The sequence below is a fragment of the Pinus tabuliformis genome, chromosome 9, assembly GCF_031772625.1.
Source record: "Pinus tabuliformis cultivar Carrire ecotype Pingquan chromosome 9, CPIR1, whole genome shotgun sequence".
NCBI classification, from domain to species: Eukaryota; Viridiplantae; Streptophyta; class Pinopsida; order Pinales; family Pinaceae; genus Pinus; species Pinus tabuliformis.
Window position 1 is genome coordinate 1,597,912,730 of NC_142307.1, and position 18,512 is coordinate 1,597,931,241.

At 38.6% G+C, this 18,512-nt stretch overlaps 3 protein-coding genes across 3 annotated transcripts; all 3 read right to left on the bottom strand.

The window, feature by feature from the left end:
* Positions 1–9,684: 9,684 nt before the first annotated feature.
* On the bottom strand, positions 9,685–10,437 carry LOC149154856 (uncharacterized). Its single transcript, XM_089444239.1, has one exon. It carries the CDS (start codon positions 10,435–10,437, stop codon positions 9,685–9,687), a length of 753 nt encoding a protein of 250 aa, XP_089300365.1.
* A 633-nt stretch (positions 10,438–11,070) lies between these two features.
* On the bottom strand, positions 11,071–11,949 carry LOC149154857 (uncharacterized). Its single transcript, XM_089444240.1, has one exon. It carries the CDS (start codon positions 11,947–11,949, stop codon positions 11,071–11,073), a length of 879 nt encoding a protein of 292 aa, XP_089300366.1.
* Positions 11,950–13,045: 1,096 nt separating this feature from the next.
* On the bottom strand, positions 13,046–14,608 carry LOC149154858 (thioredoxin reductase 2-like). The gene is made up of 2 exons (XM_089438565.1): positions 13,572–14,608; positions 13,046–13,344 (listed from the first exon to the last, which is right to left on the bottom strand). Exons 1-2 carry the CDS (start codon positions 14,515–14,517, stop codon positions 13,250–13,252), a joined length of 1,041 nt encoding a protein of 346 aa, XP_089294691.1. The 5' UTR covers positions 14,518–14,608; the 3' UTR covers positions 13,046–13,249.
* Positions 14,609–18,512: the final 3,904 nt, after the last annotated feature.

Genomic DNA, 18,512 nt, shown 5'->3' on the forward strand with positions numbered 1-18,512 from the left:
CAGACTTCAATTACTTGTTTACCTTCAGTTTCAGTTTCACTTCAACAACTTGTTTACCTCCAATTTTACTTCAATTACCTGTTTACCTGCAGGTTTACATTCCCTACCATGTAAAACTCGAGAAGAAAATTATGTGCACTCAATTGTAAATATCTAGCTCAATGTTTTTGTGTATTGTTTTAATAGATTACAGTGCCACATTACCACCCCTATCAATCTAACCTCGTAAATCTATGAATTTTCATGGTTTGCACTGATGTCCTTTCAATGGTTGTTGTTTGGAAAATACCTTTATTATGTCTTTTCATTTTGATCGTCATAGTGTTGTATGAATTTATTTGTTTTTGTTAGATTCTTCTTTTGATTTGATTCGAAGTGAATGGCTCCATGTTGCATTAACTATCTTTTATGATTATGAATTGAAGTCACAAATATTTGGAGATCTATCTTTCATTACCATAAGGCAAGGTTTTATTTTTAACAATGTTATCTGCGACACAAAATATAAAAGTTATGTTTGATATATTTTTTTTCCCTCATTACTATTGATTTTGTTAGTCAAAATTGGATCTTAGATAATGTCATTCTTTGTACCCTTTCGGGCTTCAACTTGTTAAGTTCGTCTGTATGCTTTGTACACTCGCAGTATCTACCTCCTTGTTATGGTTCAGGCAAGATCACCACCTTTGGTTAAAAATCCTGCAATTGTCACTTAAGTGGCATAGATTCGTCCTCCCTATTCTCGAAAAGAGATGTAGAACATTTATTGAAGGATAAGTGATATAGAGCCAAAGGCCGAATTCAAAAGATCTCGAGGAAATTAGAATGTCCGGATAGGTAGCCAACTTGGGATAAAATTGATCTATTTGAAAGTCAGTATTATTTTGAATGTACAAATGCTTAAAGTTTTAAGACAAGACATTGTGAGGAGAGGGTAGAGATGTTACTTTGCAGTAAAAAGAAGAGGGAATCGATGTAATGACATGCACAAATATGGGAAAATCGTGTAGGGTATATATAATCAGTAATTTACAAATAAATAATAATTTTATTTTACACTAAATAAATTACAAAAAAAAAATATGAACACATAAAACAAAATAATTATCATTTCTACGGTTCCAATTCACGTTAAATTTTGTATGATACCTTTTTAGCATGCAATTGTTTACTTGTTGAATAATCACAGTTTTCTATGGTAAGGAACAACGCCTTACCTCCAAGGCAGACGAATGCAAGACCCACAAGAAACGCACCCAAACCTCGTCCACATGTAAACTTGGTAACCTGTATCTACTCCTCGCCAGCGGAAACCTCGAGCCAAATCGCTCCAACCAACAAAGGGAAGCAAATCCCAATGTTGTTTCACGAACATATCCCAACCGACCCAAAAAATAAGAGCCTGAACATTGGACCAACTCGGCCTTTGAAAAACATCAGAAAAGATGTCATCGAATAGCGACAACACCCCAATATAGTTGTATGCAATGTAGTTGGTGTCCTTTCCAATTCCCTTCATCCCGCCACCCAAAAAGAAATTGTTCTGGAAAATCTTTGTAACGAGACGCAGTGCGTCCAAAGGACCAGCCCGACAACAAAGAGCTTACAACCATGGCTCACTACTAGCGGCCACTAGCTTCCCCCTTCCCAACACCCGTTTCTTTTCCATTTTTTCATCTTTACCTTCAAGTTACCCCCTCTTCCATCATTTCGCGGACACTTCATATTCCTTTTGTTTCATCCATTTCATTTATATAAGTAAACTGAAATGCATATTTCAAATCAAATCATATATAACTTTATTTTTTTATACATTTCAATATTTTGATGGTTCAAAATGCCTTTTCTTTCATTTTCTGTTTTTTATTTTTAATTAAATAGAGAATATTTTTTCAAATATCTGCATTATTTGTTTAACATTTACTTCATAATTAATATTTCAACAATCCACATATTTTCTAACATTCATTTTTTTTAAAATAAAACGGGTAGCTTTTTCATTAATAAAACTAGAAACAGGCTAGATCCCATACATTCATGGAGAGCAAGCTCTCAATATTGTTCAGCATTTTAACCAGAATAAGGACCCTATTGCTACCTGTGTTATTTACTTACGAACTTTTTATATAGTTTATACTATAAACCTTTCAAAAGACTCCACCATACTCTGTTGTTCAACAAAACATACATGTAAACTGGAAAAATACAACTACAAAACATATATGTAAATTGGAAAAAGACAACTGCTTCCAGGGTCGACTTTTCCTAGAGCCTCATTAGGAGGCATCACCATTTCTTCAACTCGACCACCCCCAGGATCCACGTCCTGAATTGCATCGCCCTCGACACCTTCAACATGAGGAACAAAGGCATCTCTAAATCCAAAGATTTATTTCAACACACCCACAGTGGTTGTCTCGACTTTAACTTCAATGTTTTCAACCTTATGGCCAAGGTTGAAGACATCTCCAGTGATACTTTCCTTGGTTTTCTGAAGCAATTCCATGTCCTTACCAAGACCCTATAGTTGTGCATACAAGACCGCCATGTTTTCGTTGATTTATTTCACTATTTCCTTAATTACTTACTTGCATGAGCTATCAACAATGTCCCCTATGTTCCCACTATGCCCAAACTCTGTCGTGTCACTGCCACTTCCATTACTTGTTGAGGCCATTTTCTTGGCAATTTTCCCCTGTACTGACAATATCCTTCGATTTATCTGCCTCAACGAACTGCTATAAATAATACCCTGGTTCATCCTGAAATTCCTTCATATCTTATCCTCCATAAATGAGCAACGACTCTGCATCATGGTGAAACAACTACCATCCATGTCCATCACTGTCGAAACCTGCCTAGAGCAATTGTGATGGTACCTACCCAACCCTCAAATGGAACCATATTAAATAACTATAAAAATGACCAAGGACTGAAATCCCACCTGTCATGATTCATGGCCTCCGAACTCCGACGATCACACTTGTGCATTAACTTCCTACCAACCACCCGTTCTCCCAATGCACTGCAAAAAGCCATCAGAACGTTGTCCATATTAACTACCTAATTATGCTTCTTTAGACGCATATTCCAGTTGTACTGCACTGGTCTTATATTTTTATACCGTATTATGAGATATAACATATTTCAAATATGTTGCTGATACGTAAAGAGCCTTGCTCTAACTCTGCCACGACATGGGCTTACACGTCCGTCGCTTGTTTATTGGCATGGTTTACATGGAAATTTTTAAAATTTTCAATCTTCTTTAAGAGATACATTATCCTTATAATGGTCAGTGAGGGTTTTGTTTCCATAAGGTTCTCGAGCTTGGCGAGACAAAAATATTTTTGGATTATCACCATAGAGAATATTTTTGGATTATCACCATAAAGTCACCAACAATTATCAAGTTCCTGATACCCTTAGAGATGTTGATTTTTAATCCTTACCCAAGAGAGAGCTTTTGCTTGATTGTTCATGGCATTACCAAGTCCCTATCCTAACTTTAATTTAGTCTTTTCTTCGAGGTTGACTAGCACCCCTTCTGCTCCAGCCTGCCTGTCTAACATTCATTTTTTAACATTGAGTTGAAAATTTCATATCCTATTTCAATACAATTTCTCATTTATATTTCATTTTTCACATGGATTTTAAATATTTCATATATATATATATATATATATATAATTATAATTTTATTTTTTTCAACCACATTAATATATTAACATATTCAACTTTGAATTTTATAATATTCATTTTTCAATATTAAATATTAAAATGTCTTAAAAATATAACTTAAAATTATATTCAGCATTTGTTTAATGTTTGTTTAACGTTTATATTTAATGTTTGTTTAATCTTTAGGATTATATTTAATCTTTAATTTTATTGATTATATTTATATGTTTAAAAACTAAAATGTTTTAGTTTAATGTTTATGTTTAATTGATTTCATATTTAATGTTAAAATGTTAACTTTTTAAAATGTTAAAAAGTTAGAATCTTAAATGTTAATATGTTTAAAATGTTAAAATGTTTATGGTTAATTGATTTTATGTTGTTGATGATGATGATGGTTAACGTCCGCTGAGACCAAACATTGGTCTATCGGACCTAAAGAAACAAATTATTTATTTTGATTTAAGATTTCATTCCTATGCTCAAAAAGCTTGGAGAGAAGCCTCCCGAGCTCACTATAATTTTGACATTGCAAAAGGCTAGAAAGGTCAGTATTGTAACAAACATTGTGAAACTGAGATCTAATGTGGTTGTATCCGGGCACTCTAAGAGGAAGTGGTTTTCATCCTCAATGTTCCTATTCTCACATATATGGCAGATCCTTTCCATCCATGGCGTTTTAGGAACTACCCAACGACTTGTTTCACTATGGAGCTCATGAGAATTCGTTCTAATCTTTGCTATATTAATTTTCTTTTTTGAACTAGTTATATTTTTATATGTTTAAATATTTAAATGTTCATGTTTAATATTTATATTTAATTGATTTCATATTTAATGTTAAAAGGTTTATTTCTAATGTTTCATGTTAAACAATACTAAATTAAATGTTTACGTTTATGTTTAATATTTATATTTTTTTTTTTGTAAACTAAGGCAAGATTCTATTACTAAAAGAGAATGTACATACATAAGCAGGACGCCACCCGCCCAGAAGGGAAACCGGGTGGCCTTCGATAGTATATAACATCCATCCAAAAAAAGTAGATGTTCAGTCTATCTAACCATGCTAAAAACACTTCTATTCGTCCTAAAAACATACTGTTCGTAACTTGAAACTAGACCATCTAATATAGCAAAAATACAAAAAGATTCAAAGAAAAACCTCCCGTCGACATCTACATATTCTACTGCTTCATGACATCAGGCTTGACCTCAGTTTCTGCTTTAACCTCTATTCCACTTGCTTTAAACAGCTGGACCAGCTTGTCCATCTTCCTATCCTGCATGAGAAGAGTCATTTGTATATTCTTCAGTTCTCTTTTAAGGGTGGGCATTCCTTGAGCCAGCTCCACCATTTCAAATGCCACTTGTTCCATAGCCTTGGCGAGTAATCTCTTCATACCCCAGTAGACATGTAATGATTGCTTATAAAGGGACATTCTCCCTCTAGTGTGTCCCGGATCAGGGAGAAAACTCTCCCAATCTTCCATTTCAGGTTCAGATTGTTCCTGCATTGCCTCTTCTTCTAGGTGATCTATAATTCTCCGAATGTTAGGATTGGTCTCATTAATATAGGCCTCCTCTGCCTCCTGCAACTTCCTCCTCATATCCTTTTTTCCTCTCTTCCTACCTCGGACCCCACTGACTGAACCTTCCTCATGCGCTGCTCTGTTTGTTCGGCTCCCTCCACTGCCTGCAGGCCTCCCTCTGCTCCTGACGCTCCCTCGACCCCGACAACCTCGACTCCTTCCACGCCTGTTACCCTCATCCTCTTCAGATTCTTTTGAATCCTCCTCTGTATCTCCCCTAGCGCCCAATGGAGCAGTACTCCGCTTCCATATCCCAACCTTTCCGCCCGAGGTCGGCCACTGTTCCTCCTCTGCAAGATAATCCTGTATATCAAATTCTTCCGAATCTTCCGGTATGTCCAGGTAAATGCGATGCGACGGTTCCTCAGCCACATTCTTCCCTTTCGCATCCATACTCACCCCCTGGCTGCGCGTTCGCCTACCTTCACCTCTGTCTGGGTTCACTGCCATAATGTTTATCAGCAATTTCGTGAACCTACTAATATACGCTCCCAATTCCGCTATACTGTACTCAGACAGAGGAGCCAAGCCTCCCCCCCTCGCTTGACTGTTGTACACTCTCAAATTGAGCCTTTGTCTACAGGCATGCATCAATAAAACCTTTCTCCTTCTACAGGCATGCAAGATTAGAGCGCTGCTCCATCTACAGGCATGCAGCATTATAACCCCGCTCGGCCACCTTTCCTCCTTACTGCTTGGGTTCTTCCAAACCTGCTCATTATTACACGTCTCAGGTCTTGGATCATGATGTGATACGATCCCTGTCCGTCTGACGCCACCGCTCCACCACCTCGGTACCTGACCCTCATTCCTTCTTGGGATGATCATTTCGCTCAAAGCCTTAGTATACTCACTCCCCCTGAAATTAATTCGGACGACATTGTTCTTCATACCCCCGGTGCTATCATTAATGATCCTGTCTTTTCCCCTCCAATTCATTATGAGGAGGCAGCTAATCGGTCCTGTCAAGCGTGATCGCCTCATCATTATCTTGTCTTAATATGGATGTTAACTCATTCCACCGTGGATCCTCCTGGAATACTAACCAACTACCATCCATCGCCCTATTCGGCTCTCCACATGCCCAATTGGCTAAGAAATCAGCAACTCTATTACCTCACCTCAAAACATGATTGATTGTAATATAGTCAACCGTCCGCATCAGACCTTCTATGTCCTGTATGATCGCAGTTGTCCTCCAGCGTTTCGCCACATGGTCCCAGCTTTTGCCACCCCTCAATTTCTTTAACATTTCGATCGCAAGTTGGGAATCACCTTCAATATCAAGGTTTCGATATCCATTTCTTGCTGCAATTCGAAGTCCATGATAGACCCCCCATAACTCTGCTTCATTATTTGACATTCCCCCTCCCCATTCAGCATATGCCCACCTTGAAATCCCTCTACAATCTTGGAAAATACCTCCCCATCCTGCTTGCCCAGGATTGCCCTTTGATGCGCCATCGAAGGACAACTTAATTCGGCTGTCTCCTGGGAAGCGAAAATTATTTGGGATCTGCATGCGATACCTATTACTCCTGTCAGTGTTGGGATATAACATTGTATAGTCAATATTCAATTTGGATATTATTCGCTGCTCGTCCAAGTTTAATTTCCAATCATCTTCACTCCAGGTTTCAGATAAGATCGTCTCTTTGATTGATCGACAGACTTCATCCCAAATTATTGATTCATGGCAGCATCTTTCTCTGAAAATTCTACGATTCCGTTCTTTCCACACCTCCCATATTACAAAACCAACCGCTAGACTCCATATCCTCCTGATAAGTTTACTTTGAAAATGCCCCTTTCCCCATTGTAAAATGGTATTCCTCAGACTGTCGGGATCTCTGTTTGACTGGCCAAAGAGTACTCGAAGTTCTTCCCACAAACTCTGAGTATACATACATCTATTCAATAGGTGTTCCTGGTTCTCAAAGTCCTTGCTACACAGATAACACCGGGATGGACCAATCATTCCTCGTTTCTGCAAATTGTCCCAAGTCAAGATCCTTCCTCTGCACACCAACCATGCAAAAAGTGTTACTTTTGGCCACCATTTACCTTCCCAAATCTTTTTCCAATCCACTGGTTCGTCCACCCTTTCCTCCTTCGTAATCCAGTAATAAGCTTCTTTAACTGTGAACATACATTGCATTGCTTTACCCCATCTAAGGATATCGCTGCCTGCCCGAATCTTAATTTTCCGCGAGTCTATTTCTCTGATATACACTTGCTGAGTTTCCAAACTGCTTCTCGCATCCCATTCGTGCGGTCTTTTCCATATCCTCCACATATCATTCAAGTTTGCTCGTCTCCAATAATCCCTAACGTATTCCATTCCTGCCCGCTACGCTACTGCTTTTAGTTCATGGAAAGTTTGATTTCTTTCCAACTGCTCACGCTGTTGCCATCCATCCTCCCAAAACCTCGCTGAACTTCCTTCACGGATTTCCCAAAAAGCAAAGTCCCGAACCAGATCGTTGTTCTTTCTTGCTAATTCCCATATTTGCGACCCCCGTGGAGTTTCTTCTACCCGTAGGCGTCCTGCAATTGATCGTGGCATATCATATTTTTGATTCCATATTCTCTTCCATACATCTGCACCCCCCTGCACCCATCTCCACCATAACTTCGCCCCTAAAACCTTATTGACTATTTCCAAATCCCTGACACCAAGGCCTCCTTCCTCTTTCCACCTGATTACATGTTGCCAGGAAACCAAAGTCCATTTTTTCTGCTGCTTTGGTCCCCCCCAAAGAAATTTACCCAATATTTCTCTCAATTTAGAAAAAACGCCTTTGGGGGCAGCCATAATTGACAAAGGGTATATAGGAATAGATAGTAATACCGATTTTAAAAGAACAACTCGACTTGCCATATTCAGCATTCGAAACGACCAGCTATCTAATCTTTTCCGAATCTTGTCCAATAAACTTTGCCAATTATTTATGCGTGTTGAGTTGATATCTAGCTGAATGCCCAAGTATTTTGTGGGTAATTCTCCCTGTCTAAAGCCTAGCACTCTAGTTAAATGGGCCTTAACAGCTTCAGGGGAGTTAAAAATAAAAGTACAAGATTTATCGTTATTAACCACCATACTTGAAGCGTTCATAAAAACTTCTAAGACATGTTTGAAACCCCTTACCTCTCTGAGTGACGCTTCTCCGAACAACATTAGATCATCAACAAACTGTTGATGTGTGATGATTAGATTATCTCCCCACAAGCGAATGCCTTTGATCCTTCTTTCCCTGACCTCCTTCTTAATTTTCCTGCTTAATCCTTCCATAGCCAGTATGAACAGGAATGACGAGATTGGATCCCCCTGTCTGATTCCCCTGGTGGCATTAAACGTATCTGTAGGTATCCCATTAACCAAAATTGAGAAGTTCGGAGTGGAGACCATACTACTTATCCAAGCAATCCACCTGTTTTCAAACCCAAAAGCTTCTAGAACCGCTCTTAGGTAATCCCAATTCAATCGATCATAAGCCTTAGACAAGTCCAGCTTCATAAGCATCCTTTTCTTTTTCCTCTGTTTTAACGAATGTATTACTTCCTGAGATACCACGATACCATCCAAAATTTGCCTACCTTCCACAAACCCAGTCTGTTCAGGCGCAATTAAAGTGGGGAGGAGAGGTTTCAACCATTTCGCAATCAATGTAGAAATAATCTTATAAATTACATTACACAAGGCTATGGGTCTGAAACCCTGTGGTTCTTCTGATGTTTTACTCGTAGGGATCAATGTGAAAAAAATTGAGTTAATACCTGGCCATATTCGCTGCCTGATTCTTGATTCCTCCACTTCCTCCAGTATTTCTTTGCCTAGAAAGTGCCAGCTTGCCTGGAAGAATTCAATTGTGTACCCATCCGGCCCTGGAGCCTTATTTTTAGCCATGTTCATCACAACTTCTTCTACCTCTTCCATGGTAACTGCCCGCATTAATGCCTTATATTGGTCCTCTGTAACGAGTCTTGGTATCTCCCCGCAGATATTAAGAATTGCCTCCCTTCTATCCCTCTGACTTTCCGTGAGCACCCCCTTAAAGTAATCCACTAGAGTCTTTTCAATATCTTTCTGTTCTACCACTCTTTCTCCCTCTGCATTCTTAATTGAAAAAATTTTATTCCTCTCCCTATGTTGAATCATAGCTTGATGAAAAAAATTTGTATTTCTTTCGCCTTCCCTTAACCATCGTACCCTTGATTTTTGTCGCCATAAAATCTCCTCTTGTTTTCGTCGTTCCTCTAATTGGCTTATAATACGTCCTTCCTCCCTACTTTTGGCTTCATCTCTGCCTTCCAATATAATTCGTTGCTGGATGTCCTCCATTTCTCCCTCCAACCGCTGCTTGGCCTCCAGAATATTCCCAAATTCTTTCCGGTTCCATTCTTTGATTCTTCATTTTAGTTCCTTAAGCTTCAATTGAAGAGTATGCATTCTCCCTTTGCCCCGACTAGTGCATTGATTCCACCATGCTTCCAGCTTCGTTATAAATTGTGGATCCCTAAGCCAAAAGGATTCAAAGCGAAAAGGTTTCTTCCCTTTGGTCGGCTTGATATCAACCTCCAACCGAATGGGCCAATGATCGGATCCAATGCTAGGGAGAATTTTAGCTTCAATGAACACATCCCTGTTCAAAATTTGCTCCGATAATAAAAATCGATCCAGTCGAGAGGCAATTTGACTATGTCCTCCTCGACGGTTGTTCCAAGTATGTACACCATTTATTGTATGTATATCTACTAATCTCAGATCCCTGATCATATCATTGAACTCCTCCATATTCACATCTTCTCTCCTTACCCCCCCTCTCTTCTCACCTAGATGCCTGATCAGATTAAAATCCCCCCCGATCATCCACGGGATGGTCGGAATAAGATGTCTCATAGTATAGAGGTTCTTCAAGAAATCCTTCCTGTTGCTATGGTTATGAGGCCCATATACCCCAGTGAATAAAATTCTTTCCCCCATCCCTACTAATCTAAACAGACCTGAAAGTATTCTAGGTAAAGTAAACCAGTGCTCAAAAATGACCTCCTCTGGATTCCACAAAATGGCCAATCCCCCTGTTGTCGCTATTGCATCTAAAGCCATAACCTCATATCCTATTTTCAGTTTCTTTACAAGTTCTACCATCTGTTGACTTTCCATTTTCGTTTCATGAATTACCATAATACTCGGCTTGTCTTTCTTCACTCTTTCATTCAAATATCTCTGTTTCCCCTGGCTATTAAGTCCCCGTATATTCCAACTTAGAACAATCATTTAAAACTTTCTAGGAGTTTGTAGAAATACCTCTGACAAGGGTATCACCCTTCCTGAGTTTACAAGAGTCTCTCCCACTGCTTGGATTGATTCATTCAACGTTCGTCTGCCTTTTTTCCTTCCGGTCTTACCGTGACTATCTCCTTCGAGGATTTGAGTGTCCTGATTGTCATGATCCGACCTATGTTCTAAACAACAAGCCTTCTTCTCCTTATATCGTTGAAAGGTTTCCTTATATAATTGTTTCTCTTTCTCTGGGATAAACCGTTCGTCCAATTGTTTCCAATCAGTAAGTAACTTCTTCATGATTTTTTCCTCCTCTGTACCCACTTCTTTTACAATTTCCTTCCCCTTCTTAGATTGATCTATATGCAAATCATCTCGTACTCCCTCCGCTCCTTCCGGCTCTCTGCTTGGGCTTCTACTTTTCCTCTTTCCATCCTTAATAATTTCCATTGGCGCTACCACGTTAATCTCCTGGGCCTGTGCAATTGGGTTTGTTTCATCATTCTCCTTAACCTATTTTCCGTCTTCTTCCTGCATTTGAAGAATATTGTACTGATTATGACCCTCAGGTATTGAGTTCCTTTCTTGGGATTGCATTTTAGGAATCGCAAAATTGGGTCTCCTTCTCCTCTGTACCTCTTGGAACTCATGTTCTTCTCCTATCTTCCCATCGCGTGATCGAATGCCATCCGTCGTGTCCTTTGCCACTGCCTCTTCTTTACCTTGTGGGCAATCCCTTACGAGGTGACCATAAACATGACAGCGTCTACATCGAAACGGTATATGTTCGTAATCAATAGGTTGTTGCCAAATTTCATCCTGATACTCGAGCTCAATAGATTCTGGTAAAGGGGCTGAGATATCCATATATACACAAATCCTTGCATACGACGTATATCTACCCCTTTTCGTGGTTTCAGCCACCTTCACAAAAGTGCCAATTGAATTACCAATTCCCTCCAGTATTTCACGATCCCAAAATTCATCAGGTAACCCAAATAAGCGAACCCATATCGGTGCTGCCTTGATTTTCTCTGCATCAGGGTTGTATCGATCTTCCCAATACCGTGTAAACAATCCCGCATTATTCATGAAGTGTGGTCCCTCTTCAAAAACCTTTTCCTTGTCCTGTAAATTTGCAAAAATGACTGTAAAAAACCCCTTAGCACCCAATTTGAGATCAATATGGCCTCTTGGTTTCCATTTCTGTTGGATCCATCTCATGAGATCCCTTTCAGAAGGCCAATACCCGATAAATTTACAAATTAACGCGTGATCTCTCATATAACACCGATAATTTTCCAGCTTGTTACTCGGAATGACATACCTGGGCTTTTTCTGTGCCCGTGGAAGGCATTTGTTTACCAATCGTGCTTGCCACTGGTTACCCATAACGGGGCTGTTTAATATTTATATATAATAGTAAACAGTAATTTAATAAATTATGTTAATTAACTGTGCTAAACTAAATTAAATTAACTACGCTGAATTAAATTAAACTATATATTAAAGGTTAACATTAAATTAATCGGCTCGCTCCCATGTTAAATTAATCGTGCCACTTCCATGTGTTCGTGGCGACGGTGTTCGCTCGACATTCGCGCACGGGTTAATTTCATTTTTTTTTTTTTCATTCCATCGCTTCATGGTCCCGATGCTGCAGCCTCAATCGAGGCCCTCCAAATTCATGGAAAATAAATGTCAACATTGATTCAACATTAGAGGGTGCAAATACATACGCCTATGCTGTATAAATTTCAACCATAATTATTTATAATAACATAAAAAAATTATTATATATATATATATATATATATATATAAAACAATAATTATTTTATTTTAAAATTTAAATGTATAGAAGCTCCCCCTCTCTCCCTTAGGTATGCGCTTAGCATAAGTGTTTTTTTTTTCATCTTTAGGACTGAGTATAAGTTTTTAAAATCACCATCCATTTACGTGTATACTTTCGGACCCACCAAAATTGTCACAAATTGGAGCGTCGAAACTCCCTCATAATCTCAAAGCCCTTTATTCCATCCATGTAAAAGGTGCAACTTCCCTTCAAAATAAAGGTTTCCATTAATGATAATTGTCAAAAATGTTACGCAAATGGAATCAATTATATATAGTTAATATGGTTTATCTTTGTTTTAAAGATGAATCACATTAATTGATTTTAAATGTTATCAAATTTTAATAATGTGCTTATTTTCAAACATATTTATTTTAATTTACAATTTTAATAATAATTCCTTCAAAATTTTAATATAATTTATTTTTTAAGACGTCAAATAATGATCGGAATGTTAAATCATTTTTTACATCTTTAAAAAAGCATAAGCTACTAACAACTCTATCAAAATTTTAATATAATTTAATTTTTTAAACATTAAATAATTACGAACGAATTAAATCGTTCAATTCGGTTTACATCTTTAAAGAATGCCTGTACTTCTTCTAATATCGAACTCTCAACAATGATCCAATGATTCCAATCATTTTTTGAATTAATGAAATAACATAATACAACAAGTGGACCCATCGCCTATTCTCAAGTCAAAGTCAAAGTCAAAGTTTGGGAAAAAATGGGCATTTGTTGTCATTTTGCAGATGCTTTGAATATCTAAATTAATAATTAACTTTTATTTAAAACGCTGCTCTCACATCCTCAAACAGCAGGCCGGGAACTCTCAGTGTCCTCCCGTGCCGCTATCTCTCTCAGTATCCTCCTCCTCTACCGCTATCTCTTGTAAAAAATGCTCAGCTTCCAGCGCTGCCATACACCCTGCACAGTAAATCGAAATTCAAAATACGTTAGAAAATTACATCTTTCATAAATGGGCCATTCTCTCAAATCAATCCAGGATGCGAAAAATAAAAAACATATTTAGAAACACAATTGTCTCCACCAAACAGCAGCCCTGCCGCAAACTTGAAATAAAAATTTCCCTAAAATTAATACAACACATAGAAAACACCAGATCGCACTGCAGACATATACATAGTACATACCTGTACCGGCGGCAGTGATGGCTTGGCGCCATTTCTTGTCCTGAACATCTCCGGCGGCGAAAACCCCCGTAAGACTCGTCTGGGTGGTTCCAGGCTTTGTCACAATGTAACCGTCCGAGTCCAACTCCAGTTGCCCCTCCAGAAACTTGGTGGCTGGTTCATGCCCGATTGCAAAGAATAACCCCGACACTTCCAACACCGACTCCTCACCGGTCACCGTGTTCCGCAAATTGAGCCCACTGAGCAATCCTCTCTCGTTCCCAAAAGCTTTGAGGACCTCCGTATTCCATATGACCTCGATCTTTGGGTTATCCAGCGCCCTCTTCTGCATGATCTTGCTCGCCCTGAACGCATCCCGCCTGTGAATGATATAAACTTTGCTACCGTACTTGCTCAAGAAATTCGCCTCCTCCATGGCCGAGTCTCCCCCGCCGATGACCGCCAGCGGCCGGTTGCGGAAGATGGGGGCGGCACCGTCGCAGACAGCGCAGGCAGAAATGCCCTTGTTCCAGAATCCGTCTTCTCCATCGCCGGCCCCAGGAAAATCGAGGCGTTTGGCCACTGCCCCTGTGGCGATGATGACGGTATCAGCGTCCACCTGTTTGGTTTCGGTGTAAAGCCTGAATGGCTTCACTGACAAATCGAGGCGCACAACTGTCTCCGTGAATATCCGCGTCCCGAATCGGAGACTCTGCTCCTTGAGCTTCTCTGTCAATTCAATTCCCATAATCCCCTGCGGGAAGCCTGGGAAATTTTCCACGTCAGTTGTGGTCGTGAGTTGGCCGCCGGGGGCGATTCCGTTGGCCATCCATCCTTCGAAGAGAATGGGCTTCAGCTCCGCCCGTGCTGTGTATATGGCCGCCGTGTGCGCCGCTGGTCCGCTCCCCACTATGCAGGTGGATACCCTCATCCTCTCCAATTCCACCTCCCCCTTTGTCATTCCCATTTATCTTGGTGAAGGAATTGAAGAATTATGCGCTTCTGAAAATCCTAAACTCCTCTTCACTCCCCGCCAACAGCGTTGTTTATCGTGTTCAATGACTTGCACTGTGACATGGGTTGTCCTTGGGTTGAATTTATAGCAACAAATATCCGTGTGTGCGAACGTCATCGATGAGGTGATCAGCAAAACCTTTTTGCCACGTCGTCTTGGCTGTTTCCGTTATGGTGTGTGACAATTCTGCACTGTGAACTGAAAGTTTGGCCGGTCACAATTTTGCGCGTATGAATTGACAGTTTAGTTTAAGATTAAGTACCACATGGAATAATAACGATGAGGGAATGACATTGGCATCCACGGATTTCTGGGTAAGGAAGGACCACCAAATGCAGTAGAGGTTATGGTTTGTTTTAGGTGCAGGCCACGCATCTAGAAACCCTACCCTGCCCTTTATTCTCACATATTCATGTGGCCTTCTAGAACACTACCCTCCTCGGTCCCCCATTTCTGGCAAGTTCTCGGTCTCTTTAACCAGTCGAGAGGATTTTTATAGCTTGGACTTGATAAAAACTCAAAATCCCAAATTTTATTGAAATTTAAAATTTTTTACATAAATAATATTTAAAACTAATTAATTAATATATAATTTTCTTAGTTAAATATTAATTAAATTTATTTAAAATAATTATTATTTTTTATTTCAATTAATTTTCATAAATAAAATATTAAATTCATATTAAATATATTACTATAATAACTTTAAACTTTTAAAAATATTTTACTTATTATTTAATAATTAATCTACTATTCAATTTTCCCCATGCCTTTTAATCCCTCAACTCCACCTACTCTACGAGCAGCGTCGTCCCCATTTATTTTATATCATATTGAAACTAAATGTAAAGTCATTTTACATTTGCGATCTTTCTTAATTAATTATGAACAATTCAAATTAACAGCCCAAAGATCATCAATACCGAATATTTCACAAACAAATCTTAATATGATCTATTGTTTGAGATGACATACCTTGATTAACAGCGGAAGATGTAATGGCTGCCATCTACTTTCTTCTGACTCCTACTCTTCTTCTGAGAATTCGGTTTCTCTTTCTAGCCCTGTTTCTTTATGCGCTTCTTGATGGAGAAGAATGCGACTCTTGCCAGGGGGAGAGAGGACCCAATCCTTTTTATATTATTTAACTCTAAATCTGGTACGTCCATCATATACCAATTCAACGCTTTAATGCTTTAATGCTTTTAACGCTTTTAACGCTTTAATGCTTTAATCGGGTCACATTAAGATTTAGAAACTGCATTACGTCTAATAGCAGATTTCTAACATTCTCCCACTTGACCCGACTATTCATAATATTAAGTGTTGAACATCATACTATGATAAATTGCTGAGAGTTATGGCGGTTGTGCACTATTAATTCAATGCATTTCCTTCCATATACTACAATACCAGCAATCCATCAATTCATACTCATAATTTATATAAAACAGCATAATGGTCCACATAATGTCTTATATCATAATGATTAAACATAATATCTTTATAAGACTCTTTCTTGTTTAAAATTACATAAAATACGTACTACTATATTAAAACAAGAGACACATAATTGTATATCAGAAACACATAAAAGAGCTCAGAATGTCACACATCAATTATTATTAATACAACGAAGACCCATTCTTTGAACATGTTCCTTAAATTGTCTTGGTTGTAACCCTTTCGTCAAAGGGTCTGCAATCATAAGTTCTGTCTTGATGTGCATGATTGACACTCTTTGTTTCTGAACCTCATCTTTCACAACAAGATACTTCAGATCTATGTGTTTGGCACCTTTAAAGTACTTGTCGTTCTTTGAGAAAAATACTGCTGCAGAGTTATCACAATAAATTTTCAGCGGCTTGCTAATGGTGTCGACAACCGCAAGTCCTGAAATAAAGTTCCGCAACCATAATGCATGAATTGTGGCTTCAAAACATGCCACAAATTCTGCCTCCATAGTGGATGAAGCAACGATAGTCTGTTTCGCACTTTTCCATGATATGGCACCTTGAGCAAACATAAACAGGTAACCAAAAGTCGATTTTCTAGTATCGATGCATCCAGCAAAATCTGAATCGCTATATCCGATCACCTCCGATTCATTGGATCTTCTATACATGAGCATGTAATCTTTCGTGCCTTGTAAGTACCTCAAAACTTTCTTTGCAGCTTGCCAATGTTCCCTTCCTGGATTACTTTGATACCTCCCTAACATACCGACCGCAAAGCTGATATCTGGTCTAGTACAGGTTTGAGCATACATCAGGCTACCAACAACAGATGCATATGGAATTGATTCCATTTCCTTTCGTTCAACATCATTCTTAGGACATTGCATGAGACTGAATTTATCACCTTTCTATACAGGAACTGTCCCAGGTGAACACTTGCTCATTCCAAATCTCTCTAGAATCCTTTCGACATATCCTTTCTAAGACAATCCCAATATTCCTTGTGATCGATCACGAAATATTTCTATTCCAATCACATAGGATGCCTCTCCCATATCTTTCATTTCAAAGTTCGTTGAGAGAAATTCCTTAGTCTCATGCAATATACTTAAATTATTTGCAGCAAGCAAGATGTCATCAACATAAAGGACCAGATAAATAAACTTGCTTCCACTGATCTTTTGGTATATACAGTGATCAACCGTATTTTCCTTAAAACCAAAGGATGTAATAATGGTATTGAACTTAATATACCATTGCCGGGATGCTTGTTTAAGCCCATATATTGACTTCTTAAGTTTACACACCAATTGTTCTTTACCTTCTATAGAAAAACCCTCAGGTTGATCCATATAAACATCCTCATCAAGATCTCCATTCAGAAAGGCTGTTTTCACATCCATTTGATGCAACTCCAAATCATAATGAGCTACTAATGCCATTATTATTCTTAGTGAGTCATTTTTCGAAACATGAGAAAATGTCTCCTTGTAATCAACTCCATCTTTCTGAGTGTAACCCTTAGCAACAAGTCTAGCTTTATACCGTTCGATATTACCACTAGAGTCGTGTTTGGTTTTGAAAACCCATTTGCATCCGACTCTTTTACAGCCATGTGGTAACTCAACGAGATCCCAAACTTCATTCTATTGCATGGATTTCAGTTCTTCTTTCATGGCATTAATCCATTCCTTTGACTCTTTACTTTCTACAGCATGTGAAAACGAAACTGGATCCTTATTGATTCCAATATCATAATCTGATTCTTGCATATAAACCACATAATCATCAGAAATAGCTGACCTACGATTTCTTTGAGGTCTTCTTAATGCTACTTGTTGTGGTTCATGCATATCAGCATTATGTAAGTCATTTCCTTCAGGAAGTACTTCTTCATTTATATGTTGTTCATTATCATCATGCTGTTCTACAACAGCTGGAACAACATTTGGAGTAATAGTAGATGGAGGAACTATTCTAGGTAATGTAACATTTACCCTTGTTTCCTTTATTTCTACTATTTCTCTTCGAGTACTCCCACTGACTTCACCATTCTCAATGAATCTTGCATTACCAGTTTCTACAATTCTTGGACTATGATTAGGATAGTAAAACACGTACCCTTTAGATTTCTCAGGGTAACCTAAAAAATACCCACTGATCGTTCGAGAATCTAATTTCTTTTCATGTGGATTATAAATTCTCGCTTCCGCTGGACAACCCCAAACATGCAGGTGTCTTAAGATAGGTTTCCATAACTCAAAAGGAGTCTTTTGAACAGCTTTACTAGGAACCCTATTCAACAAATAATTAGCGGTTTTGAGAGCATACGACCACAAATTCTTAGGTAGTGTAGAATCTGACATCATACTCCTAATCATATCTATTAACGTCCTATTGCGCCTTTCTGCTACACCATTTTGCTGTGGTGTACCTGGCATTGTGTATTGCGCACATATGCCATGACTTTCGAGGAATTTTGCAAATGGA